At 37.3% G+C, this 26,293-nt stretch overlaps 2 protein-coding genes across 4 annotated transcripts; one reads left to right on the forward strand and one right to left on the reverse strand.

Moving 5' to 3' along the window:
- Positions 1 to 1,074: 1,074 nt before the first annotated feature.
- On the reverse strand, positions 1,075 to 13,195 carry c17h8orf74 (chromosome 17 C8orf74 homolog). Of its 3 annotated transcripts, XM_058748316.1 has the most exons (5): positions 6,337 to 6,384; positions 6,137 to 6,227; positions 5,867 to 6,056; positions 3,137 to 3,534; positions 1,075 to 1,331 (listed from the first exon to the last, which is right to left on the reverse strand). In XM_058748316.1, exons 3-5 carry the CDS (start codon positions 5,949 to 5,951, stop codon positions 1,131 to 1,133), a joined length of 684 nt encoding a protein of 227 aa, XP_058604299.1. In that variant the 5' UTR covers positions 5,952 to 6,056; positions 6,137 to 6,227; positions 6,337 to 6,384; the 3' UTR covers positions 1,075 to 1,130. The 3 variants fall into 3 exon arrangements, with proteins under 3 accessions (XP_058604299.1, XP_058604301.1, XP_058604298.1); XM_058748318.1 differs by lacking the exons at positions 6,137 to 6,227; positions 6,337 to 6,384 and adding an exon at positions 13,087 to 13,195; XM_058748315.1 differs by lacking the exon at positions 6,137 to 6,227 and having other exon boundaries at positions 6,337 to 6,438.
- Positions 6,136 to 25,845, forward strand: rp1l1a (rp1 like 1a). Its single transcript, XM_058748314.1, has 4 exons — positions 6,136 to 6,249; positions 16,167 to 16,830; positions 17,831 to 18,008; positions 18,295 to 25,845. Exons 2-4 carry the CDS (start codon positions 16,189 to 16,191, stop codon positions 25,137 to 25,139), a joined length of 7,665 nt encoding a protein of 2,554 aa, XP_058604297.1. The 5' UTR covers positions 6,136 to 6,249; positions 16,167 to 16,188; the 3' UTR covers positions 25,140 to 25,845.
- Positions 25,846 to 26,293: the final 448 nt, after the last annotated feature.

Below are 26,293 nucleotides of genomic sequence, written 5' to 3' on the forward strand. Positions count from 1 at the left end.
CTGATAACTGAATATGCTGGAGTTTGTTTTTGGATGAGCGAGGAGAATTTTTCTTGAAACCCTCCCAAACAACATGTGGTGATGTAGGGGCTGTTTGACAATTTTTTTTAAAGGTTTTCTGACCCCAAGAGTCAACTATTTTCTGCAATTCTCCAGCTGTGGTCCTTGGAGAGTCTTTAGCCACTCAAACTCTCCTTCTCACCGTGCGTTAGGACGATATACAATTTTCACTGCTCTAGCTCTTTTCTTAAAGCCACTTCACTAATTTGTGAAGCTCAATTATCTTTTGCTGCACATCAGAAATATGTTCTTTGGTTTTTCTCGTTGTGATGGATGATTAAGGTAATTTGGGCTTTGTTTTCACTCCTATTTATATTTCTGTGAAACAGAATCCATGGCTGGATAATTTCATGTTCATAATCACCCTGGAGCGCTCAAAATTGTGAATATGAATATACTTCAGAGATCTTTTACAGTACTCATAAGTATTTCTAGGGGTGCAAATAATTGTGTCCAACATGTATTTGAGAAAAACATTTATTTCATAATGATATTTCCCCAATTTTAAATTCTTATTATCCAATGAAAGGTTAGATTTTTGTGAATTTTTGTTAATAAAAGATCAAAAGGATTAACAATGCAGATTAAATTTCACAGCCTTTTTTGATCATATTTACCAAGGGTGCCGATATTTTTGGCCATGACTGTAGTTCTGAGTTCACCCAAAAATGTAAATTATGTCATTATTTACAAACCTGTCTGATTTTCTTGCTTCTTTCTTCAGAAAAGACTATATTTTGAAGAACATTAATCAGATTAACATGTACACGAACTGTCCTTTAAGGTTGTATAAAACAACCTTGGCTTGATTTTGGCCAGATGAAATTGCACAAACAATTTTAAAAGTATTGAAACATCACTGCCAAAATGTTCATTTGCTCAATGAAATGCAATCAATAAAACCAGATCTGCTGCTGGTTTTCTGTGGCCACTGCAAATTTTTAGCAACTTTTTTGGATGTGGGTGTGAATTTCCTAATTTATCACTCCAACACATACATATACATAAAGCAGGCATCAATCTTTAATTTTCACAAATATCTCAAAACATACATATTATAAAACTGTAGATCAATTTCTCTTCTTCTTTGATTTTGTGGGAGTCGCCACATGGTTCTTTCCAGGTAAAACTGGTTGATTTGTAAGGTGTCTTTGTACTAGTTGAGACTTCTGGCTCAACAGATCCTCTGTGAGACAAACTTCCTTCATCAGAGACTCCGTGATAATTTCTCCCTGCGACTGTAGAAAACTGCGCAGCAATTCTTCAACCTCCTACAGTAGAGATATGAGACAAAAAATATCCTATTGTTCATTTTATTCCCAATGAGTTTCATTAAGAACCAAAAAGAGCTTAATGAAAATTAGTCACAATAAAACCCGTTTGTTTGCTTTAGCTTGTTTCTCATCAGACAAATATTCGCATTGTTTTCCAGTGAGAGAATAGAGAGACAACTGCTGGGTCTCTAAAGTAAAAATCCCATTTATTTTCTCCACAGAGAAATTGATTTTCGGCGATAGCGTATAAACCTCTGAGGGCAGACCTACCACGAGCTCTGAGGCTGTTAAGCGATGATATATGCTTCTGTAGAGGCCACAAGTCTTAGTCCAAGTGTTATTTCAACTAGGACAAATACGTCTGGAACCAAAGCTACTGAAAAAGTGTCCATGGCTGTTGTGCTCAGCAGGGTTAAATAACAGCGCTGTGTGTTCCTTTAATCCATCTTATCTGGTAACTGCTGACAGCCTGCATCTCCTTAAGATATTAAGTAAGAAGTGGTCGAGCTGTGAATGTCTTCAGTATGAGAGTGATAACCGTAAGACAATACACAACAGAAATAATCCTTTGTTGCTTGTGTCAGTATGAATTATTACACACTGTGCTACAAAATGGCAATGTCTGCAAAATATGGTTTTTAGGTCAGTGTTGGTGGCGGTTACGCATCAGAGCCGCTCGCCAATAGCTTGCAGATTAACTTTGATGGTTTTGAAAAGGTAACTGTGCCAACAGCTACAGGGCAGCTTAGGATCACAATCCTGTTTTATATCAGCACTGAGCAGGAAGCTACATTTCAGGTTGCTGTCCAAACAATCCGCCCACTTACATTTCTTCCTTTTAATAATGTCAATGAAATGTTGATAAACTACAATGCAAATATATATTCTTATCATAAATAATCAGTGTACAGTGTTTAGTAAGACAAGCATCACTCTTACCATTTACTTTTCAAAGCAATCTTTTTTTTTCTTTTTTTTTAAAGAAATTCTGAAAATATCCTATAGACAAACATTGAATGAATTTATAGAGACATTTCTAGATGAAAGAATATAACAGTAGATCAGTAAGAAACCCATAATAGCTGTTTCTGCCATGGAATAAAAAAGGTAATTGCAACTTTTTTCTTACAATTCTGAGAAAAAAAGCAAATTCTCGCGTTTTTCAGTTTCTATGTTTATATTTATATTTTGCAATTCTAAGTTTATATCTCGCAATTATAATTTTTTTTCTCAGTTTCAAGATTACGTCACAATTCTACTTTATATTTCGTAATTTTGACTTTTTTCTCGCAATTTCAAGTTCACGTCTTGCAATTCTAAGTTTATATCTCACAATTCTGTTTTTCTGCCACAGAATAAAAAAATAAAAAGGTAATTGGAACTTTTTATCTCATAATTCTGACTTGTCTTATAGAATTGCAATTTTGTATATCTGTATAACTCGCAATTCTGACTTTGTATCTCACAATTCTACCGTTATATGTCAAAATGATTTTCTTTTTAGAATTGTGAGAAAAAGTCAGAATTGTGAGAAAAAAGTTGCAATTAATTATTATTTTAATTACTTTTTTTTAATTTTTATTCTGTGGCAAAAAAAACAAAACCTGTTGTGGAAACCAGCTTCCGTAGAAAACACCTAGTAATCACCCAGAACATCCTAGCAAATTTGAGTCTTTATCCACCTTATTTTTAACATAAGAGTGCGACCAGTGAATGAGGCTTCCGGTGTCAGTATCTTTCACAAAAAATAGCTTCCATGTTACAAAATAAGGTGAATACTGTAAATAACTGATATCTTGTACCTGTCTGCTCATCCGGCCTTCATATGGAAGTCTGTTTAAACTGGTCTGTAGCGTTGCCATCATCTGAGCTTCAGCCGTCTCTTTGAGTTCCTTGATTTTGGCTTCTTTTCTGGACTGAGCCAAACTCAGCTCTTTGAGAGCCTGCTGATGTTCCCACTCCACAGCATCTGTTCCCTCACTGAGGGGCCGCGGGTGAGGGGGGCTTTCAATCTCAAGCTTGCATCTGATGTGTTTAACACCCGTCTCACCGTTTAAAAACGCCTGATAGAGCCGCTGATGAGGAACATATGTTTTCACAATATAGTCCAGGAGAACCGCATGATGGGCAGTGGAGAGACGAGGCTCTATCTGTGATAAATGATCCTTGACAAGGCAAATGACCTCTGATGTCTTCAAACCTAACATGAATATTAAAAGCAGAGATTATCTCAGTTATTAGTTAAAGACTCCAAATGACATTAAACATCTTCTTAAGAGTACCGTTATTCTACAAAACAACCCCTTTTTTTCTAAGACTAGGAAGAAAATATGTAAACTATATATCAGTCTCTATCTATCTATCTATCTATCTATCTATCTATCTGCCTGTCTATCTATCAGTTATTTATCTGCCTATCTATAGATTGATCAGTCTGTCTGTCTGTCTATCTATCTATAAAGAACTAAATCTATCTATCTATCTATCTATCTATCTATCTATCTATCTATCTATCTATCTATCTATCATCGTCTGTCTGTCTATCTATCTAGAACTAAATCTATCTATCTATACGAACTAAATCTATCTATGTATCTGTCTATATACAGTATATCACAAAAGTGAGTACACCCCTCACATTTCGGCAACCATATTAGTATATCTTCTCAAGGGACAATTCTATAGAAATTAAACTTGGATATATTTTAGAGTAGTCAATGTGCAACTTGTATAGCAGTAAAGATTTACTGTCCTCTGAAAATAACTCAACATACAGCCATTATTGTCAAAAAAGCTGGCAACAAAAGTGAGTACACCCTAAGTGATAACAGCTATACGTCGTTTAACCATGCAAAGCCACATGTCCTATACATCATGTTCATGTTTTTGTCTGCTTGACAGTACTATACAAATTTGTGTATCTTATATTACAGCAGTTAAAATTTGGTGATTTGAGTACAATTCTCTCATACTGACCACTGTATGTTCAACATGGCACCTCATGGCAAATAACTCTGAGTATTTGAGAATTAGAATTGCTGCTCTCCACAAAGATGGCCGAGGCTGTAAGAAGATCAGTAACACCCTGAAACTGAGTTACAGTACAGTGGCCAGGGTCATACAGAGGTTTTCCAAGACGGGTTCCACTCGGAACAGGACTCGCAAGGGTCGATCAAAGATGTTAGATCCTTGTGCTGTGCTTCAGGTGCAGAAGCTGGCATCAAATAACAGACGCATGAGTGCATTAGAGGTTGCAGAAGCGGAAGGTCAACTTGTCAGTGCTCAGACCATACGCCACACACTGCAACAAGTCGGCTTGCATGGCCGTCGCCCCAGAAGGAAGCCTCTTCTGAAGCTGGCTCACAAAAAGCCTGCAAACAGTTTGCTGAACACAACCTGTCCAAGAGCATTAATTACTGGAACCATGTCCTGTGGTCTGATGAGACTAAGATAGATGAGGCTGATGTGATGAGGCTCAGATGGTGTCCAGCATATGTGGCGATGCCCTGGTGAGGAGTACCAAGAAAATTGTGTCTTGCCTACAGTCAAGCATGGTGGTGGTAGCATCATGGTGTGGGGCTGCATGAGTGCTGCTGGTTCTGGGGAGCTGAGGTTCATTGAGGGAAACATGGATTCCAACATGTACTGTGACATTCTGAAGCAGAATATGATGCCCTCCCTTCAGAAACTGGGCCGAACGGCAGCTTTGGTGAATTCCAAGCCCAGGAGGATTAAGGCAGTGCTAGATAACAATGGTGCCCCTACAAAATATTGACACTTGGGACACAGTTTTGACATGTTCACTTAGGGTGTACTCATTTTTGTTGCCAGCTATTTAGACAATAATGGCTATATGCTGAGTTATATTTAGAGGACAGTAAATTTGCACTGCTATACAAGCTGCACATTGACTGCTCTAAAATATATCCAAGTTTCATTTGTGCAGTATTGTCCCTTGAGAAGATATACTAAAATTGTTGCTGAAATGTGAGGGGTGTACTCACTTTTGTGAGAAACTGTATCTGTCTATCTATCTATCTATCTATAAAGAACTAAATCTATCTATATATCTGTCTATCTATCTGTCTGTCTGTCTATCTATCTAAAAACTAAATCTATGAATTACAGTACGATTATGTTTATTATGTTATTGTGTATAAAAACTGGCAAACAGAAAAACTGCCAAGAGTGGCATGTTTTTGTGTATAAATACATAAAAAGAATTTTAATGATATATTGGTATAAATAACAATACACATTTCTGATTGGTATATAAAGGGTCAGTGACACCATCAGACTGAGCACAGATTTACAGTAACTGCAACAAAGTTACATCCTAATCAGAATAATTCAGAAATCAGAAATTTTACTGATAAATGATAGTTTGCGTAATATTTATGTTGGTATGAACAACAAAAGATAAAATGATGCGCATAGAATTCTGGGCGTCCCTGTGATCACGTGATAAATAAGTATTAGTAGGTCATCATCAGAAACAGCAGCAGGGGTCGGATTTCGCTGAGGTGACCCACCTTTGAGTTTGGGCAGGAGATGTTTGCTGATGTTTGCCACCTGTCCCACTGCTGACCACGACAGTCCCCGCGTTACTGCAAACATCACATTCTCATACACAAACTCCTGATGTAAATACTGTCGTTTATCGTCAGCATCAAACTCCGTCCAGTCAAAACAGCCGCTCAGACGCTCGATGCCTTCGTCTCTCTGAAACAACACATATCACAAGAGCTTCTAGACAACAGGTGCCGCGTGTTAATGCGCCTTAAAGCATAAAAAACTTCAACCTTAAAGCGTCCTTCACAGCTAATGATGGATCTAACGTTACTGTATCGTGACTTCAGACGCGTCGCCGAATCTGCTGCGTGCTTCGCGCTTCTATCAACAAGTGCGTGAGCAGGTGAGAGCCATTGCTTCACTATATATCTAACAGGTGTTTATTTGTGTGAGAATGCGGTAAAATCAGCGGTAAAGCGCTGCGGTTTACCTTCATCCTCGCTATCTCCTGTAATGTGTGTGTGGAGGCCATCATGAGAGACTGCTGTTGTGTTTGTTGCCACGGAAACCCAGAGACTTGATACTGCACACAGTGTTTCTAATGTATGTTGTATGAAATGTTTTACACACATCAACTTATATCTGGTGTTAACTTTATGCATAACAACGTTGCAATATTAATATTAATTCCATAAAATATGGTTTCATAATACTACACCTTTGACCCAATATTTGCTTTTGCAGTACTGAGACATTAAAGTTCATTTTGTGTTATTAATTCTATGGTTTCATAAAACGGTCTCAACAATATTATGATATTAACGTTAATATTGTATTATAATATGTATATAATTATTATATTATAATATATACATACAATACATATTATACTATTACTCTTATTGGGTATAATATTCATAATTTAACATTATCCTTAATATATATATATGAATATATTTCATTGAAATTAAATTGAAATGTTATATTTTATATCCCTATATATATATATATATTTACTTATATTAATAAAATGTATTATGAATGTTATATTTTAAAATTGTGTAATATTTAAGGATATTATTGTTCTTATTATTTGTATATTATATATTATGTTTTGGTATTAACTTTAATATTGTAATAATATATACATATTATAATTATTATATTATAATATTGTATACATACAATATTATGCTACTGTTAGTAGGTGTAATATTTATAATTTACCATATATGAATATATTTCACTGAAATTAAATTGATATTTTATATACCTATATATTTATATATATATATATTAACAAAATATATGATGAATGCTATATTTTAAAATTGCATAATATTTAAGCATATTATTGTGCTTAATATTAATATTTAATTCTTAAATCGTAATATTTAATTCTCTCTCTCTGTATAAATATAGTATAAAAGTGTATCTATCATTAATTCATATATTTTCATAATATTACGAAAAATTACTAACATAGGTCTACATACGCAGTATAACTTTTTGTTGGTATATAGTTCTCTTTTTGTGTTTTTTTATGCCTAAATCAAGTACAACAGGTTGTTTTTGGAGATCTAAGAGTTAATTCGGTCTGGCACAGATGGTCACAGAGTATAATCCTCTTTTAGAGGAGTCCCACTTCTCCTCCTCCTCCTCCTCCTCCTCTCTGGATGAAGGTCTGCCTGTGATAATTAGCCTAATGGAATGAATGAGTGTGGATAGACAATATGCAGCTGTGGCACGTCCGTGGCTCGTCGTCGTGGGTGGAAAGTGCCATGCCTGTTTCTTCCAGAGGAAGGAGCGCTGCTTATTGTGAGAGAACCTGTTGGATTCTCTAACTGGATTACATCAGAAATATTGTCAAAGTCTGGAGGTTTGGTGTTGAAGGATTTGGCAGCCGAGGAGAATGAATCTGTGCCTGCAGGGTAAGCCGGTGTATGGAATTAGGACAGAGCATCAAGATGGTTCTGTTTGGCTAATAAAAAGGTCTATTTTTCAATTGTTTTTAGTGGAATATGCAGTCTGTGCATTGGTGAAGTAAGAGATCAAAGCTAAAATGAACGAATGCGAGTATAGATTACAGACCAAAGAATTTATTTGTGTGAGAGCTGTCAATGCAACTGTTTTCTTTATGACATAGTTATTGGTTTCTATAATGATGTTGCACATGAACTGATAAATTGCTTTGAATGTCAAGTGTAAACGTGAGTGTTGTTGTCTCTGTCTCTATTTTAAAGTGTTTCTTACCATGTTTTCATATTTTAGAGTTCCCATTTAGAGTTCCTCTTTCATGCCTCACTTGAAAAACAGACAGAACATTTTCAAGGACTTGCTTTTTTCTGTTCGAAAGTGACTAATAGCAGCTCTGACTAATGCTGTTAAGTGCATTAAGTAAGCATTAATGATTTTGGTTATTATTGGCAGCATTATGGAAATCATTTTACACTGTTGTTAAGTGCTTTGCCAATTTTTTTTTTTTTTTTTTTCTTCAAACAGTGCTGAACTATGGAAGCTTGTTTCTACCTGGGATGATGATAATAATAATGATAATAATAAAGGTAATTGCAACTTTTTTATCTTTCAATTCAGACTTTTTTCTTAGAATCTGAGTTTATTGCAATTCTGATTTTGTATCTCACAATTCAGAGTTTTTTCTTAGAACTGCGAGTTTATTTCTCATAATTCTGAGTTTATATCTTGCAATTCTGACTTTTTTTCTTAGAATTTCGACTTTATCTCACAATTCTGACTTTGAGTTTGTCACAATTCTGAGTTTATCTCACAATTCTTTTTTTCTCAGAATCACGAACCATTATACATTTATATCTCAAATTTCAGACTTTTTTCTTAAAATAGCAACTTTATATCTCACAATTCTGAGTTTAGGCTATATCACAATTCAGACAATTTTCTTAGAATTGGAAGTTTATTCCTCACAATTCTGAGTTTATGTTTTGCAACTCTCACAATTCAGACTTTTTTTTATTAAAACTGTGACTTTATATCATGCAATTATTTGTTTATTTATTTGGATCCCCATTAGCTATGCCCTCAAGCATTACTAGTCTTCCTGGGGTCCCCACAACACTTAACATTCATACATTATTACATACATAAAAAAATACAACAAAAATAAAAAGTTAAATATATTCTACACAATCCAAAACATCTCTATAAACACATCTTCCACTTTTTTAATATCTAAAACACCTACAATATAAAAACGTATTGCTCATTCAATTAATTCCTATGCCTCAACCTCCTATAAGTACAAAATTCCAAGGTGTGCCTTTACTTGCCTTTTAAAATATATTTTTTTGTATTATCCTAATTAATGACACTGGTAAGAAATTCCATAATTTCATTGCCCTAAATGTTACTGTACGTTTAAGAAAATTTGTTTTAGCATAAAGGAGTAAAAATCTACCTTCTGTTGCCCATCTAGTAACATATTCATGTGACTGAACATTAAATTGTAATTTATTATACTGATCCAATGGAGTTTTAAAATGTAAAACCTTCCATGTTGATAATAGTATTGCAGCAATCATCCTATCTTCCACATTTAGCCATTTCAGATCAAAATGCATTCTATTAATGTTTGTTCTATACAGACACTGGAGGGTTAATCTCGCTGCCTTATTTTGTATCAACTGAAGTTTCCTCAAATCCTTTTTTGAAGCATTAGCCCATATTATCTGACAATAGTCCAGCTGTGAGAAGAAGAGAGTGTCCAATATTATTTTCATTATATCAAACGTAAAATATTGTCTACATCTCCTTACTACAGCTACTACCCTTCCCATTTTCTTCACTGTGTTCTCAATATGCTTTGACCATGACAATTTATTATCCAAGGTGATACCCAATAGTTTTGCTTCCTTAACTTGCTGAATAAGTGTTTTATTTATGTATAATTTCAGCTCCGGTTTGGACCGTAGAGAATAATTAGACCCAAATACTATACTCTTTGTTTTAGATGTATTTAGTATCAACTTATTTTCTAAAATCCACTTTTCTATGCTCTCCAACTCCTAATTCAAAACAGCCGTTAATTCAACTGACGTTTGTGTAAGATGCATAAACTGTTGTATCGTCTGCATACATTGTTAATTTAGCATTTCTTAGCACCAGATATAAATCATTTGTAAAAATGGAATACAAAAGTGGTCCTAAACAGCTCCCTTGTGGAACTCCACATTCAATTCCCCTTCTATCTGAATAACTTCAATTGAAAAAAAAAAAAAAAACTCTCTGTGGTCTATTATCCAAATAACTTTCGATCCAAGCAATTACTGATGGTCTGAATCTATAGCACTCCAATTTTTCAAAAAGACACTTATGATCAATAAGGTCAAATGCAGCTGTAAAATCTAATAAAACTGCTCCACATATCCTTTTTTCATCCAACCCTCGATACCAATCATCTGTCATTTGTGCTAACGCTGTACATGTGGAGTATCCTTTTCTAAAAGCATGCTGATAATTTGATATTAGGTTATTCAATGATACATAATCTTGTATTTGATCAAATACTGCCTTCTCAAGGATCTTACTTAACACTGGTAACACACTCACCGTATTTTTCTATCTTTAGTCAAAGGCATAATTTTAGCTTCCTTCCAGGCCTGTGGAAATATTGATTGCTTAAGACTCATATTAAAAATATGAAATATTGGACCAGATACATAATCTATGGCTAATCGAATCAGTTTATCATCTATATTATCTATTCCTGGTTGTTTGTCTTTACAGACAGATTTTATTAGCCTTTTCACAGTTTCTTCTCCCAATTCACTAAACTCAAAATAACAGTTCTTACCTCTCATATAGTTCTTTATATTAAAAATTATAGAATTATTTTCTGTCACATATGATATTTCTTACCCTAACTTCTGTATCTTACTGCAAAAAAAAAAAATCATTCAAATAATTAGCAATTTCTTCAGGTTTTGTCAGTCAATTAAAGTAGGTTGTGTAGACTTCTGTCTTCCCATTATATCATTTAATACCCTCCAAAGCTTCTTCCCATCTTTCTTCTTACTACTTGACTGTAGTGTATAATATTGTTTCTTTTTCTTTTTATTAAGACCTGTGACATAATTTCTCAATTTACAATATTTCTGTCTATCCGTTACACTACCAGTTTTTTGTTTTTGTTTGCTGTTCTCATCGTTTCATCTCTCTGAACCATATAATCCTTTAATTCACTATCAATCCAGGATGCTCTACAATCCTTTATAATTCATTTCTTAATCGGTGCATGATTATCAATAACTAACTGAAATTTTCTAATGAATAATTCAAGTGCATCGTTTGCTTCTTCTACCTCATAAATCTCTGACCACTTTATATTACCAATATCCCTCAAGAAAGCTTCCTGGGAAAACCTACATGACCTTTTATACACAATTCTTTGCTTAGCTTTGGATATTTCGTTTTTCCTTGCAATCACAACTATATTGTGATCACTACAACCTACTTGGACTGATATCGCTGTCGTATACCAATGTTCATTGCTCAAATAAATATGATCTATACAAGATGATGTGAACTCGCCCTTATTATTTATGCTTATTCTTGTTGGCTGTCTAACCATCTGTTTCAATCCACATGCGTCTATTATATTTTCGCATTGATTCTTTAAAAAGCACTCATGTACTAACCAATTAATATTAAGATCACCTAAAAAGACAACTTCCATATTTAATTCACAAACCTTATTCAGCATCTCACCCATGTCTTCTAAATATTTATGATTTGAACCTGGTGGCCTATAACAACATCCAACTAAAACCGGCTTGACACGAGGTAAATTAACCTGCAGCCATAGACCCTCCACTTCATTACACATAATATCTTCCCTTACTTTTACAGAAATATGACTCTGCACATAAAAGGCAACACCTCCACCGTACTTATTTCTATTCCTTCTATATAAATTATATCCACTTATAGACACAGCATTATCATCAAAACTCTCATCCAAACGAGTTTCCGATAAAGCAACAATATTAATTGTATTTGACCGAAACAAATCAGCAACTTCATGTACTTTGCTCCTCAAACTACAAATATTCAAATGAGCAAACTTTACTTTTTTTTTTTTGGCAATAAAACGGCAATAGACATACAATATATAACACATCATCACATCACACCTCGATCCTTGTCAAATCCTCACATGTTCTCCTTTGCCTGCCTTTTATGAACAATGAGTTTATCGTACCTTAAGAAAGCAATGTCCCCTCTTTCTCTTGCAGCTTTCATTTTAGGAATCAGTTCCTTTCTCCTCTTTCGAACCGATTCAGGATAGTCCTCATTTATAAAAATATTCGAACCCTTCAGCTTTCTCGCGTTAGCCATCACTCGGTCTCTGTCCTTGTTTCTTAAAAACGACACCATTGTTGGGCGAGGCCGACTCCGGATTTCATCCTTTCCTTTCCTTTACAGTTAGACGACAAACTTACACTCAACGCTTTTAAATCATCTGCCTCCTTTTGTGTAAATTGGAGGCTAACTTTTAACTCCTGCAGCTCTTTCACGATAGCGTCCATTCTGACGCTCGTTGTTTCCATAAAGGTGTACATACAAACTTTAAAATTGCTTTCTTGTTGTTGCAACAGTTCTTTATAGAAGGCTTTCTATTGCTCCATCAATTCACACACCTGTTCATGTGTGATGTACTGTCCAGAGTCTTTCTCTTTGTCCTTACGACCAGCCATGCTTTCCCACAGACAACAAACACAAGATAAGCGCCAACCTTTACTTCACTCCGCTATGCTAATGTGTCATCGAGTTAAACGTCTGCACCTTGATATTCAGACCACAACTGTGTTTAAGTTTGTTGGTTTCCACTTCCTTTCGATAGTTTGAAAGTTGCTCAAGCTCAGTTCATCCAGCTGTCACGTACACACGCGCAACAATTATGAGTTTCTCGTAATTCACTTTTTTCTTAGAATTGCAACTTTATATCTCACAATTCTGAGTTTATATTTCGCAACTCCGATATTATATCTCACAATTCAGATTTTTCTTAGAATTGTGACTTTATATTCCTCATGTTTGAGTTATATCTCATAGTTCTGAGATAAAAAGTCAAAACTGTAAGCTATAATCTTTATAATCTAAAGTCGCAATTACTTAAATTTTTTTATTATTCTGTGGCTGACACAGGCTTCCATACTGAACAGATGTATATTTGTATTTCAGAGCTGGTAAAGCTGTCTCCTACCTCTTCTCACACGCATCCCATGAGTCTTAAACAATCTTCCCTCGGTCTCAGTGATCTGACAGTGTTGTGTTGCAGGTTTCTCCCAGTGGGCTGCCAAGTTCTCAGTTACTAATTGTGGAAATCATGTGTAGCACTTTCAACTGTTAATTCAGCCTTTAGAGATTTATAATTAGTGTCAAATATATGCACACCTCTCAGAGGTGTTTAGTAACTAATTAGCTCTAATTAAATGGGGTTTGTGCTTGGTGTGCCGTTAAAAGAATCGGAATTAAACAGAACCTACAAACATCCGTATTAATGTTCCTTCAGCTATAGTTAATAGTGGGTCAGTGCAGAGTACAGAGGATGTGCTGTCTTTTCCTGAGATTACAGTAAGCCTGTGCTTTGGCAGTACTAGAGCGAGCAACAGTCAGTGTTATCACAATTATTTGTAAAATGTACTAGCAATTACTAAATGAAATTGAAAATTGTTTCTCCACCAATTTTTTCAGTGTACAAATCAAAAAATGCGTGAAATACTCACTTGTTTCGATTGAAAAGTACTGTAAGGTAACAGTATGGCACTGCAGGATTCAGAGAGAATAAGCAGCCATTCACTGAAGGCCCTATTTGCGTTCACTTTCATCTCAAGGTGCCCTTAGAAACTGCATATAAATCAATACGAATGAAGTACCTGACAGATATTCACAGAAGGAAGGTTCACAGAAATTATTCACTATTAAATCAGTTTTTCTATGAATAGTTCAAGTCTTCTAATGTTGAAATAACAGATACTAATACTATATTTAAGTTATGACATGTACGTCATATCTGAGTGAATTTCAAAGAGCATGCCATGAAAACATATCAGAATTATATTTCACCCCCCAAAATAATGGAAAAAAAATAAAATATAATGATATTTATTATAATATGGCCATGTAATCATTTTATAATTATTAAATTACATCTCATTATTATTATTATTTAAATATATAATAATAATATTTTGTGACCTGGACATGTTTTCATGATATTCATCCATCTAAGGTCATGTCAAATTTATTTGTATAGTGCTTTTCACAATACATAATTCCAAAACATCATGATGATAATGCTTAAAATATCTTCATGCCTTATTGTCACATTTAGCAGAGCTGGGTGTTATATTTTGCAAAGATATAAACAGTCAAGCAGTTGAGATTTGCTATACAGTGTTTATATATTGCTTTACATGACTATACTGCATGTATGTGGATAAAGTCATATAAAGATAAAGACATATGATGTATCCAACTTTATATAAAGAGCTAAGTGACAATACATTTTGAGATGATAGGCTACAAACACTCAAACAGTTGAGATTTGCTATATAGTATTTATACATTGCTTTACATGAGTCTACTGTATGTATGCAAAACAAATGAAGGATATACTACATATACTATATGGGGACCCACAGCATGTGGTGTCAGTCAGCAGATATAAGCATTAGAGAACTGGAGTGAATTTGACAGCAAGTGTATTTTCAGTCTGTGTGTTTGGTGCATCATTGTTTCAATGACATGTTTGTAGAATATACACAAACCAGCCTGTCATCAGGGGTCAGAAAGCAGATGTCTCGCAGCTCTGCGCAGCTCTGTTTATGCAATCCTGGTGTCGCTGTCATGTGTCTAACACTCCCCTAGAGTTCAGTAAAATCTCAAGATGATTAAAGGAGCTTTTCGTTCTATCCTTAGCTGCCAAAGGCCCTGATTAGTGGCCAGACCGATTGTGGGAGGGCTTGTGAACTTGAGTCCCTGTTGCATTTGTGTGCTTGGATGCTGCCTGGAACATTGCTCTGTACAGTCAGATTTAATTATTTATTTATTTTTTTTAGCATCAGATATGATAATGTATTCTGTAAACGTAAGTATGTTGTTTATACTGTATACATTTTAGATACTGTTGTTTTTATATTGAGCTGTGATACTGCTGAAATAATCCTATTGTAATTGTAAAACCAAAATTTCACTGAATTGTTCGGTGAAAACATGCTTGATGCGGTATATCATAGCTTTTGTGGTCAAACATGGATTGTTTATTTAAATTTTATACAAATAGAATTTGAACATGTCGAGATACTCTGTCGTTTTATTCAGTCTGGACTGTCATGAAATGATTTTGTGCATTTTGTTTTTAAATTCAACTACCTTATTTTTCATAATAAGAAATCTGATTATAAGAAAAACAACTTTAAATGATTTTATGTGCAAACTTTGTTCAGAGATCATGCTCTTGAACGTCTTTAAATGTTAGATTAAAGTGCCTATTAAGGACTAAGAACTAAATGCAATTTAAACTAGTCTGTAACTGTTTCTCGAAGAGCATGAGATTAGCCTCTGGACTGGGGCCTACAGTAGTTTCGTAGTTTTTACACTTTTAAATGGCATGTTATGTAGTATAATACAAGTACACTGAAAAGTTGGTATGATTGCAGTTTTCATCAAAATATCTGTGTTTTCTGTAATACCATGGTGTTCTTTGAAGTACTTTGGAGTACCATTGTTCACTGTATGAATATGCCAATCATGGTGCTCCCATCAGTAAGGATGAACTTCAGAGACATTCATAACATACGTTGTATCTATATGTTTTTCCACCTCTGATTAAATCTAATTAAATGATCAAATAGTTTGAAGACTTAATACCTGTCTTAGCTTGAGTTATTAGACATGTTTGATGCCTAATCTGGGTGTTTTGTTCCTAGGAGAATTGCTCGTTCATAAGAGGCTTGGAGATCTCAATTGTGTTTTATTCATTCACTTTGTCAGAGTTAGCAAAAATAAATATAGAAACAACTGTGAAACTATGACGCTATGAAATGAATATGGATGGCAGATGATTTGATCTTTGGAGAGTTTGAGTTTTGATTATAGTATTCTGATTACAATACAGACTGTGGTTTCTTGGATCTGAGGGCAACTAAACTACAGCAGACTCATTACTAGAGTCTCCATTTAATGTCATTTCTTTGTAAATTCATATTTTATGAAGATGGGTTTGAATTTTGTTGATTGTGAGTTTCAGTGGCATTCACATTTCCAATCTTCCCTCTGCAGCTTGAATTGATGTGGAGGAGAGATGCAGAGGACGACCCAAGGCTCTTTTGATGCCAGTACCCATTTTCAGAATGAACCTCATCAGTTTCCTCATCCTCCAACGTCGTCCTTTGGCTCCAGCGTGACTGCGGCCAGCCCAGCCAAGAGAATTACCTTCTACAAGAGTGGCGACGCTCAGTTCAAAGGCGTCAAGATGGCCATCCATAAGCGCAGCTTCAGATGCTTTGATGCCTTATTGGATGACCTTTCCCAAAAGGTTCCTCTACCTTTTGGTGTGCGTACCATCATGACCCCCAGGGGGACCCACAGCATTAAACATTTAGAGCAGTTAGAGGACGGAGGCTGTTACCTGTGCTCTGACCGCCGCTACGTTAAGCCAATCAACATGGAAGCTGCAGGGAAGAGGCCGGCGGTCTGGCACCATCACAGTCACCCGCATAACCCTCGCCGCAAGCCCTCCCGACCCGAGGAGCCCGCCTCGGGACATCAGCACCACCATCGGCACCCCAAAAGGATTGTTCTGGTAAAAAACAATGACCCTACTGTTAGGCGATCCATCATTCTGAGCAGACGAACCGCTCGGAGTCTTCGCGTCTTCATGGAAGAGATTTCAGAACTCATGCAGTGTCATGTCAAGAAACTCTACACTCTGGAAGGACGTAAGGTCAGGGAGGATTTCATTTCTTCAACCATTCTTTAATTAGCTGGGTCAAGTATTTCAGGAGGCAGGTGTCAGTTCAGGACAGAGCTGAAGGCCCAGGGAAAATAGTTGTGCTACAGTAGCTACTAATCTACTTTGTATCTTAAAGGGATGGTTCACCCCCAAAATAAAACCTTAATTCACCCTCATATTATTCCCAACACATATGATTTTCCTTCTGTAAAACACAAAAGGAGAAAATAAAATATGGACCAAAAAGCACCATAAAAATAATCCATATGATTTGTATGTTAGTGTTCTTATTTACTCAAATATACTTGCCCTGCACCACTGCTCTAAAATCTCCTTCTTGCATGTAAATTTTCAGAATTTGTGAACAACAACACCAATTGCCAATCATTGTTGCGTATCTCATAACCAAATGTTCGAATCTGTGCATGCACTATTTGATCACTATTGGGCAAGATTTTTGGTGAATAAGACATTTTTATGTATTTATGTATTTTTTTGTTCATTTTGGAATTTGACAGCATGCATTGCTTTCTTAGTATGGAAAAGAGTATTCTGCTGAATATCTCATTTTGTGGTCCACGTAAGTCATTTGAAGAAAATATCAAGAGGATGAGTACATAATGCCTGAATTCTCATTACTGGTTGAACTATTTCTTTAAATAGAAATTTAAAGTTAATTCAGGAACATTGAGCCATTTTTATTCTGTGATCTCAATGGTAAAAGGTGATCCGATTTACCTGAATTTGCCCTGCATAAATGCTGCTGTTGTCATTGCAGCAAACCATTATTTTTTAATTTTGATGATTTTTGGCATCTCAATGCTAAAATGATTGCAACTGTGTTAACCATATCAAAACAGTCAATTATGAGGTTACATTTCAGTCAGGATGTTTAGCTGTCTGTGTACACAGTGATAGTAAGTATTTATCTTTGAGTGGTTTTGACACATTATTTGACTGTTGTCTTATGTTTATTCACTGCTCTCCATAGATTGACAATATCCAGAGTCTGATGCAGTGTCCTAGTGTGCTTGTCTGTGTGGGTCGAGAGCCCTTCAGGCCGCTGCTCATGGAAAGCTTGAAGAAGCTCTCAGACGAAAAGCTTCCAGGAATGGGCACAAGGTCTCACTCCAGTATCTGCAGTGAAGGCCATGAAAGCAAAAAGAATGGTTAGTATTTTCTTTTATTGTGTACACACTTCAAGTTAACTACCGTTTACATTCATTTGTTTTAGGTGAGTCATTATAGTGATTAACTAGCCATCTACCCAACCCACATGTCTCTAATAATAGACTGAAGATGAAACAACCATTTACCACCAACTCAAATGCAGTTAATTTATTCTAGGGGTTGGTGAATCAAGAGCCTCTTTTAAATGTGTTGTTTGCATGTTGAATAGGTGTTATTATCCTTGATGTAATTATAAATCTAATTTTTATGACTTTGTTTTAACAGTTAACTTTGGCCTGGAGACAAAGAAAAGCATTATCCATCCTCGATCAGACTCCAGTAATAGATCTACAAGATTCTCTCTTTCTTCAGAAAAGTCCTATCAGAATGGATTATGCATGACACCGGGACAGTCCGGTTGCGTCAGCAACTGTCCTTATGTTAAAGAAGTTGTAGTGAACGATGACATTGAGAAAAGAGTGCTTGTTAACAAAGACGGCAGCCTTTCTGTGGAGATGAAGGTTCGCTTTCGGCTGTTCAATGATGAGACTCTTCAGTGGTCCACTGAGATCAAGAAGTCATCAGTGAAAGTGAATGACTCTGGCTCTGTGAAAGATGCAGATTATCTTCAAGCTAAAGCTGAGTTTTCAGACCCAGACTCCATATCTGCATCAGAGACTGATGAAGCCTTTGCAACAAAGTTGCATCAGAAGCATATCGAGGAAACGCTTTGTCAAAACTGTTGCAATCACTGCCAAGAGTATGACATCTGGAAAAACCCCATGCACAAAGAACCGGGGGCCTGTAAATCACCTAGTTCCAGTGCATCGTCTCACAAAGTTGTACACGAAAAGTCATCGGTGGATAGTACACACACAATTTCTCGTTCCAGCGGCGAGTACACTGAGCATGTGGTGGAAAAGGCCTCGTGCTTTCAGCAGACAATGGAGGAAGGAGACACTAGGGTAGAATACTGTGCAATAAGTCGTTGCTGCAATCGAAGTGAAGTATCATCTGTTGGCGTCATGTTAAAGAGCAAGAGATCTTGTGAGGACGACTGCGAGAGTCATGCTAAAACTAAATATTCTCATATGGAACCTAAATTCTCTCCTACTCCACATTGTGAGGTCATTAAGGTTATGGAAGAGCGTCCAGTGTCTGCAGTCAGCAACTCGTCCAAAGTGCTCGAGTCTTTGAAGGAAGATCAGGATGATGATTATGATGATCTGCCTCCAAGCGTCTCAAGAGCATCACACTGGTCTCAAAGTGACCATCTTGAGAGTGATGCTCAACCCAAATGTGTTCATTGTTATGGTTACCAGTCCTCACCAACATCTTATTTGTCCCCCAGACCTCCAAGTAAAGAATCAAGCAGTGCTGTTCACTCACTTAAGCTCAAAAAGTATAAAACCACTTTTGCAGCACCAGCAGAGCCAGACGGGCTGAGTACGACATCTCTGATTTCAAAAGTGTCCTCCAGATCACATCCTTGTCAGCGTGGAGCCATAACCCCAAGTTCAGTTGCATCTGGTAGGCAGCACGGGCCTGAGGGAGGAGCTTGTAGTACAAATTCCAGACATAGCCAAGCATCTTGTAAATCTAGAGGACAAGCAAACACCCCTGGATCCAATGCCTCCAATGCTCTGGAGATATGTGACGAAGATGCTGCAAACAGATCTTTAAGTGCCACATCAGGTGTGTCGAAACGATCTGGCAAGTCTGGTGCATGTTCATGCTGTGGTGAGCATAAAAGATTCAATGGGAATCCAGAGGGGAGCAAAGCAGAGAAAGCTGATTCCATAGTGTCAAAGTCAAACAAATCTGCTGCATCCACTTCAAATGCTCTTGAAAACTGTGAACCAGTTAATAATATGTCAGAAGGGGAAGCCACTCGGGAGCGCTCTGAGTCTGCACTGTCTAAAAACTCAAATGCCTCTTCTACTTCAAAAATCTCAAAAAAATCCAATTGCTCTGCACATCATATGTGTTCTGTTGGGAAATCATCAAAATCTGAACATAATGAAGCAGAAAGTGTTGAAGAAAGAACCAAAAGTGCCACACCAGCAAGGTCAGTCGTGTCAGACTGCATTGTTTCAGAGAGAGAGCCCACACCAGCCTTGGAAATGGATAAAGCTGAAGAAAAAAGCCAAGAAAGAGCTGTCAGCCCAATGTCAGCCCATTCAAATTTATCAACTGCATCAAATACATCCCACAAATCAAAGTCTCAACATTCAGAGAATGCTAAAATGCCTAGATCTTGTAGTCCAAATGATTTAGAGGAAGTGCCATCAAACGTATTTAATACTCAGGGTGATATATCAGAAAGTGCTGCTACGCAGGGTCATACTACGACAGATAATCATTGTGGACAAGACACAGAGTTTCCTCAAGACGTGAGATCAGCTAGTGCCATGTCTAATAAATCAAACCGATCTTCTGAACATCTGTCACATGCATCAGAGCAAACAACTAAGTCTGTCAAATCTTGTTGCGGCTTACAAGGAAAGGCCACTCAAAATGCCAGCGGTCCTGATGTTCAGTGTGAGCCGGAAACTGAGGTAATCACTGAAGAAAGACTGTGCAGTCCACTGTCCAACTGCTCCAAAATATCTGTGAAGTCACATGCATCCTCAAAGAATTCACACGCAGAGTGTAAATCTAAGGAAAGAATTCCTAGTGCAATGTCTGTTAAAACAAACACATCTAAAGGATCTTGTAGGTGCCGCAAATCAAACCACAATGTTCCAGAAACCACAGTTACCTCAGAACCAAATGATACAACACCTAATGAATGTGCAACTCCAGAAAGTGAGTCAAATAGAGCCACCAGCGCAATGTCTCAGACCTCAGAAAAGTCTAATGCTTGCTCTGAAAGATCTGTCAAATCCATGGCAAAGAGCCTTGTATCTCAGGAAGTGAAAAATGGCAAAGACATGACACAGAATGCCTTAACTGTGACCTCTCCATTGCCTAGGTCAAAGAGGTCCCCATCTCCTAGGTCAAAGAGGTCTCCATCTCCTAGATCAACCCACAACACTGAAATTAAGAAAACCGAGAGCAGAGCTCCAAGTGGGATGTCAGTAAGCTCTAATGTATCCTCACAATCCCAAAGATCCAGTAAATGTCATTGTCTCAACTCCTCAAGTGGTAATTTGAGAGTGAGAAAGACTGAGATGCTAAAAGAGGATGCCAAAGATGAATCTGAGAGCTTGTCAGGAAAATCAAAACTGTCAGCTAAATCTCTTATAAATAACATTAAGTCTGCAGGCAACCAGTTTGATGAACCTCTAAGTCCTACATCAACAGCATCCGTTTCTCTTGGACTAGGAGAAGAGCACGAGGGTGATGACTTTGATGAACGATCAACCAGTGGCATGTCAGCCACCACAGAGGAAGCTGGACACAAGTTAGAGACCGTAAATGGAGTGGATGCAGAGGAAAGGCCAAGGACAGAAATGTCTATGAACTCTGCAATTTCAGACAAATCCAAAAGGTCCCATCACAAGAACTGTAAGACTACTGTTCAAGCTTTCTCACCTGTCTCAGCTGAAAGCATCATGTCAGCAGAACTCAAGAAAAGCAAGTCGGGAAGCCAGTTAAATGAAAACAATATCAGAGTGCCCTTCACTTTGTCACTGTCATCTTCACGAAGTAAGTCACCCTCGAGAGTTTCACAGGGAAGTGCTAAAAATACAGCCATGAAAGACAGAGATAGTGAAGCTGTCAACAACACCAACCATGCAGAAATGAATGAAACATCTTCAAAACATGACCAAAGTGAAAGAACCACTGGAAAAGCTATGCCAGAAAGTGACCGTTTAAACTCTTCAAAAACATCTGAGCATTCGGTGAAGTCCAAAAATGGGCACAGTACCAAAGAGAGTGATAGATCTAAATGTAAAAGATCTAAATGTTCTTCCCAGTGTTTGGAAATAAATGGGCTGAATATAAAATATAATGGAGACAATGATGGTGCCACGGTTAAGTCATCCGCATCAGACAGAAGATCTATGAAAAATGATGCATCCAGGCCAAATTCAGCAGGGATGTCTGAAATTTCCCAAAATTGTATAAGTGTACCACAAGAGATGCCAAACAAGAATAAAGCATCATTCAAGCATCCTGGTTCCTCAAGCGACAGTGTTTTATCTCGGGCACTTTCAGCAGCAGATCTGTTAAAAGAGATTATCGGCAATGCAAGACCAGTCAGCAGAGGATCAAAGTCAGTTGCCTCTAGCAAAAATATCGACAAGGTAGAAAATAAAAGCCAAAAAAGCAGCAGGAGCAAACACAGCAAAGTCAGCATCTCATCGGAGTGCAACAACAAGGAGCTGATGCCGTCATGTTTACCAAACGCTTCCCCAACAGAAGTTGTGAATGACTGGCTCAGGAACATTCCCATTGGTGGCCATGTTTATGAAATGGATGTCGAACTCATTGAAGATATGACCTTAACTCAAGATGGTGAGGACACTTCTCAAAGAAACAAAGTTGAGGCACCAGAAAGCATTATAGAGGTTGAGAAACCTCACGATGATCAAGCAGGTGAGAATCCTATTCAGCAGGAGACCAATGACATTTGTGTTGAGACAGAGTTGTGCGACGAAAGAGCACAATTGGAAGTAAGCACAATAGATCCCAACCCCAAAGCATTAATGAAACAAGACAGTTTGCAAAAGCAACATCATTCTTCGGTTCAGGTCATGAAGGTTTTACTTGGTCCAAAACTAGACAGATCCAGCAGTTTACCTGAGGTCTCCCCTGTATATGGCAGAAAATTAAGCCAGTCTGCTCAAGGGCTGTTGGACTGCCTTGCGAACTTACGATTGATTGACTCAGACTCTAAAAATGAAAAGCATCATAAATATAATGAAGTCATGATGATCTTACAGTCGCTCTGGCTCCAAAAGCCCTCTGAGGATGAGCAGAAAAGCCAGAACACAAAGGAACACCCCTCCGCTGAAGATGAATTTAACCCACGGTCTTCATCTGGGATTGAAGTTAGCAGCAGCTCCACCGGCTCTGTTAAAGTTTGCATGAATGGCGTATTAGAAAAAATAGAGACCGTACAAGGCACAATACCACCATTTGCCGAACGAGAGGGCTCACTGCAAAATAAAGATGAAGAAGATCAGGTAATGTCTACAGCTCAAGCATGCGAATGTTTAGATCCATCCAAAGTCCCCTCAGATCCAATAACTCCAGACATTGCAGACCGAGTCCAGGGGAGTCCAGTAAATATGCAACTGGATGATGACCAAGAAAATGGTGTATTGCAAGAAGATGATGTTGAAAGCAGTGAGAATAAGAATGAATCAGATCAAACGCCACAAACAACCTCTTATAAGAGCTCTGGAAATGAGAGTAATACTATGAAATCTCAAGAAAATACAAGCTCAGGGACTCCACCGTCTGTTCAGAGAGCTCCGCTTACTAAAAGAGTTTCACAAGACCCAGATCCCGTTTGGGTGCTGAGCTTATTAACAAAGCTAGAAAAGCAGTTCATGTTACATTACGCAGATGCCATGGCGGAGTTCAAAGTGAGGTGGGATTTGGATGACAATGAGATGCTCGATAAGATGATAAGTGAGCTGAAAGAGGAAGTACACAAACGGATTCAATTGAGTATTAACCGAGAACTGCAAAAAATCCAAAGCCGGGCTGGCAGGGGTCCGAGACCTCCAGGAAATACTCTAGCGAGAGATTCTACGGTCCAGACTGAGCAGCGACGCAAGCGTCTTCGAGTCATGCGCAATAGGTCCATCTTGTCAAGGAGTGACGAAAATTATACTGCGTCAGGAACCGAATACAGCGATCAGCGCAGTGATGATGAGTACTGCCCATGTGATGCATGCATGAAAAAGAAGATGGCATCCAGAGCGGTCCAGCGAGCTCAGGCTTTGAGTTTGGCTCCAGTTATGATGGAATTTGATCTGCGGAAAATTTTGCAAATGAAAAAGGATCCAGCCCAACCTACAGAACCAAAGGCGGAAGAACAACACTCAACCAACTTGACTTGTGCAGTTGAGAAAGAAGAGAACGACTTAGAAGCGGTTCATGAAGAGGTAGAGGAAGCAAATGACAATACTAGAGACCATACATTTAAGACGGCAGATCAAGAGCCAGGCAGTGTTGTCAATACAGTAGATGAAGGCGAAAATGCAGAAAACATCAAAGATGTGTCTGTAGACTCTGAGACAAGAGATCCAAATGAAGAGGAAGCAAATGACAAAAGAGATTCTGGTGAAGAACAGGTGGAGAATGAAGAAGGCGAGGATGCAAAAGAAGAAATCGTGGTAAATAGTAAGACAGATGTTGAGGAGGAAGAGGAAGTAGAGATTGTTGAGGATGAGACTGAAAAAGATACAGAAGAGGACTGTGAGAAGAAAGACTGTCCCGAGGGAGATGCAGCAAGTGCAGAAAATAGCAATACGGCTGTGGAGGAGGAAAAAGAGGATGAGATGACAGAAACTGGTGAGGAAATTGAATCGGATGACAGGGAAGCACAAACTGAGACTGGGAAAGAGAGTACTGAAGACAAGTCTGTAAAAGATGGTGAATCTATGTCAAACAAAGACGATACACCTACTGAAGGTGAAAAGTCAGATGAAACTCCAAATGATGAGTCCACCAGTGAGAAGAATATTGATGGGAACCAAGATGGATCTGCAGAGGATGACGCCAATGTACGTGGGACATCAGACACAGGACAGGACAAGGACCGGCCTGAAGAAAACTTCAAGGCAAATATCGAGGCGGAGGTCAAAGGAGATGCAGAAAAGGAAATGAACAAATGTAGCTCTGTTGAGGAAGATTTTGAGAAAGAAAAATCTGATGAAGCTGTTGTTGATGACTGTGAGAGCACACTAGCGAAACAGGTAACGAGAACGTCAGTGGAGTCTCAACCAGGATCCGTGGAGAACTGCATGAATCAGACAGCTAAACTGAAAGATCTTCAGAGTTTCATAGTGAGTGTTGAAAGTCAAGGAGACAGCATGGTTGTGATTACTAAACAACCACCGTACAAAGAGCTACATGGAAACCAAAAAGACATGTGCAATGGCTTGACTGAATGGCAAGTGTCTCCTAAAATAAACAGCAGGGCCAGTAAACAAAAGAAAGGACAATGATGTTATGGTGAACAATGAAGAATTTTAATCATTTGGTATTCCCTCATATAAAGCACTTTATTACTAATGTTACTTTAGATGACACTTGGATATTGAGGATGTGAGATGATTAATCTCACTTCAAAGACGTCTAAAGAGCTAAATAGAAACTTTTAAGATATTTCAAAACTCTATATTGTACAATTCTGTATATTTCCATTTAGTCAAGGTATTATTTGATTGAGTCTGTTACAACTTTAATCAACAAATATTTTACTCATGGATTCATATACTCAGTGAAATACTGTATATACTCACAGTCACACACTCGTGTACATTTTATCGATAAGCACTGAAATCTCAGGGTTCTGAATGTTACAAGTATTATAATACACATGCATCGTTTGCCCAAAACTTAACCAAGGTTAGCATTGCATAACTTCCAGTTTATATGGGAAATGGCACAATTATATATAATTGCAGATATGATGTGAGAAAGAGGTATTGCTCAAATGCTCAGTATAGCAGCAACTTTTTGCCATGACTGTATATTTCAAAATGACTCACTTAACTATGTTTTATTTATTTCTGAAGTTGCAAGATTTTCTGATGCTGCTAAGTGGTGCTTGATGCCACATTTTACATCATAAAAGATCTCCCCATGTGTGGTATTTAAACCATCCTTGATCCGGGTTTGTTGTATGTTGCTATTGTACTGTAACATTTACAGTAATAAATGCTCAACTCTGACAGTGTCACTTGTTGTTTTCATAACAGGTGAGCACGTATTTAGAATTAGAAGATTAGTGTTGTTTCAGGTACAGTGAGGAAAATAAGTATTTGAACACCCTGCTATTTTGCAAGTTCTCCCACTTAGAAATCATGGAGGGGTCTGAAATTGTCATCGTAGGTGCATGTCCACTGTGAGAGACATAATCTAAAAAAAAAAATCCAGAAATCACAATGTATGATTTTTTAACTATTTATTTGTATGATACAGCTGCAAATAAGTATTTGAACACCTGAGAAAATCAATGTTAATATTTGGTACAGTAGCCTTTGTTTGCAATTACAGAGGTCAAACGTTTCCTGTAGTTTTTCACCAGGTTTGCACACACTGCAGGAGGGATTTTGGCCCACCTCCACACAGATCTTCTCTAGATCAGTCAGGTTTC

Source organism: Onychostoma macrolepis, chromosome 17, assembly GCF_012432095.1.
Source record: "Onychostoma macrolepis isolate SWU-2019 chromosome 17, ASM1243209v1, whole genome shotgun sequence".
Classification (NCBI taxonomy): Eukaryota; Metazoa; Chordata; class Actinopteri; order Cypriniformes; family Cyprinidae; genus Onychostoma; species Onychostoma macrolepis.

Bases quoted from the DNA above. Each gene is read 5' to 3' on its own strand.
- c17h8orf74 (XM_058748315.1), bottom strand. From the start codon at position 6,381: ATGATGGCCTCCACACACACATTACAGGAGATAGCGAGGATGAAG. The intron at 3,535-5,866 runs GTGGGTCACCTC...TATTCATGTTAG, and splicing joins TCTCCTGCCCAAACTCAAAG to GTTTGAAGACATCAGAGGTC. The intron at 1,332-3,136 runs GTACAAGATATC...TCTCTACTGTAG, and splicing joins AAGGCCGGATGAGCAGACAG to GAGGTTGAAGAATTGCTGCG.
- rp1l1a (XM_058748314.1), top strand. From the start codon at position 16,189: ATGCAGAGGACGACCCAAGGCTCTTTTGATGCCAGTACCCATTTTCAG. The intron at 16,831-17,830 runs GTCAGGGAGGAT...TGCTCTCCATAG, and splicing joins ACACTCTGGAAGGACGTAAG to ATTGACAATATCCAGAGTCT. The intron at 18,009-18,294 runs GTTAGTATTTTC...TTGTTTTAACAG, and splicing joins CCATGAAAGCAAAAAGAATG to TTAACTTTGGCCTGGAGACA.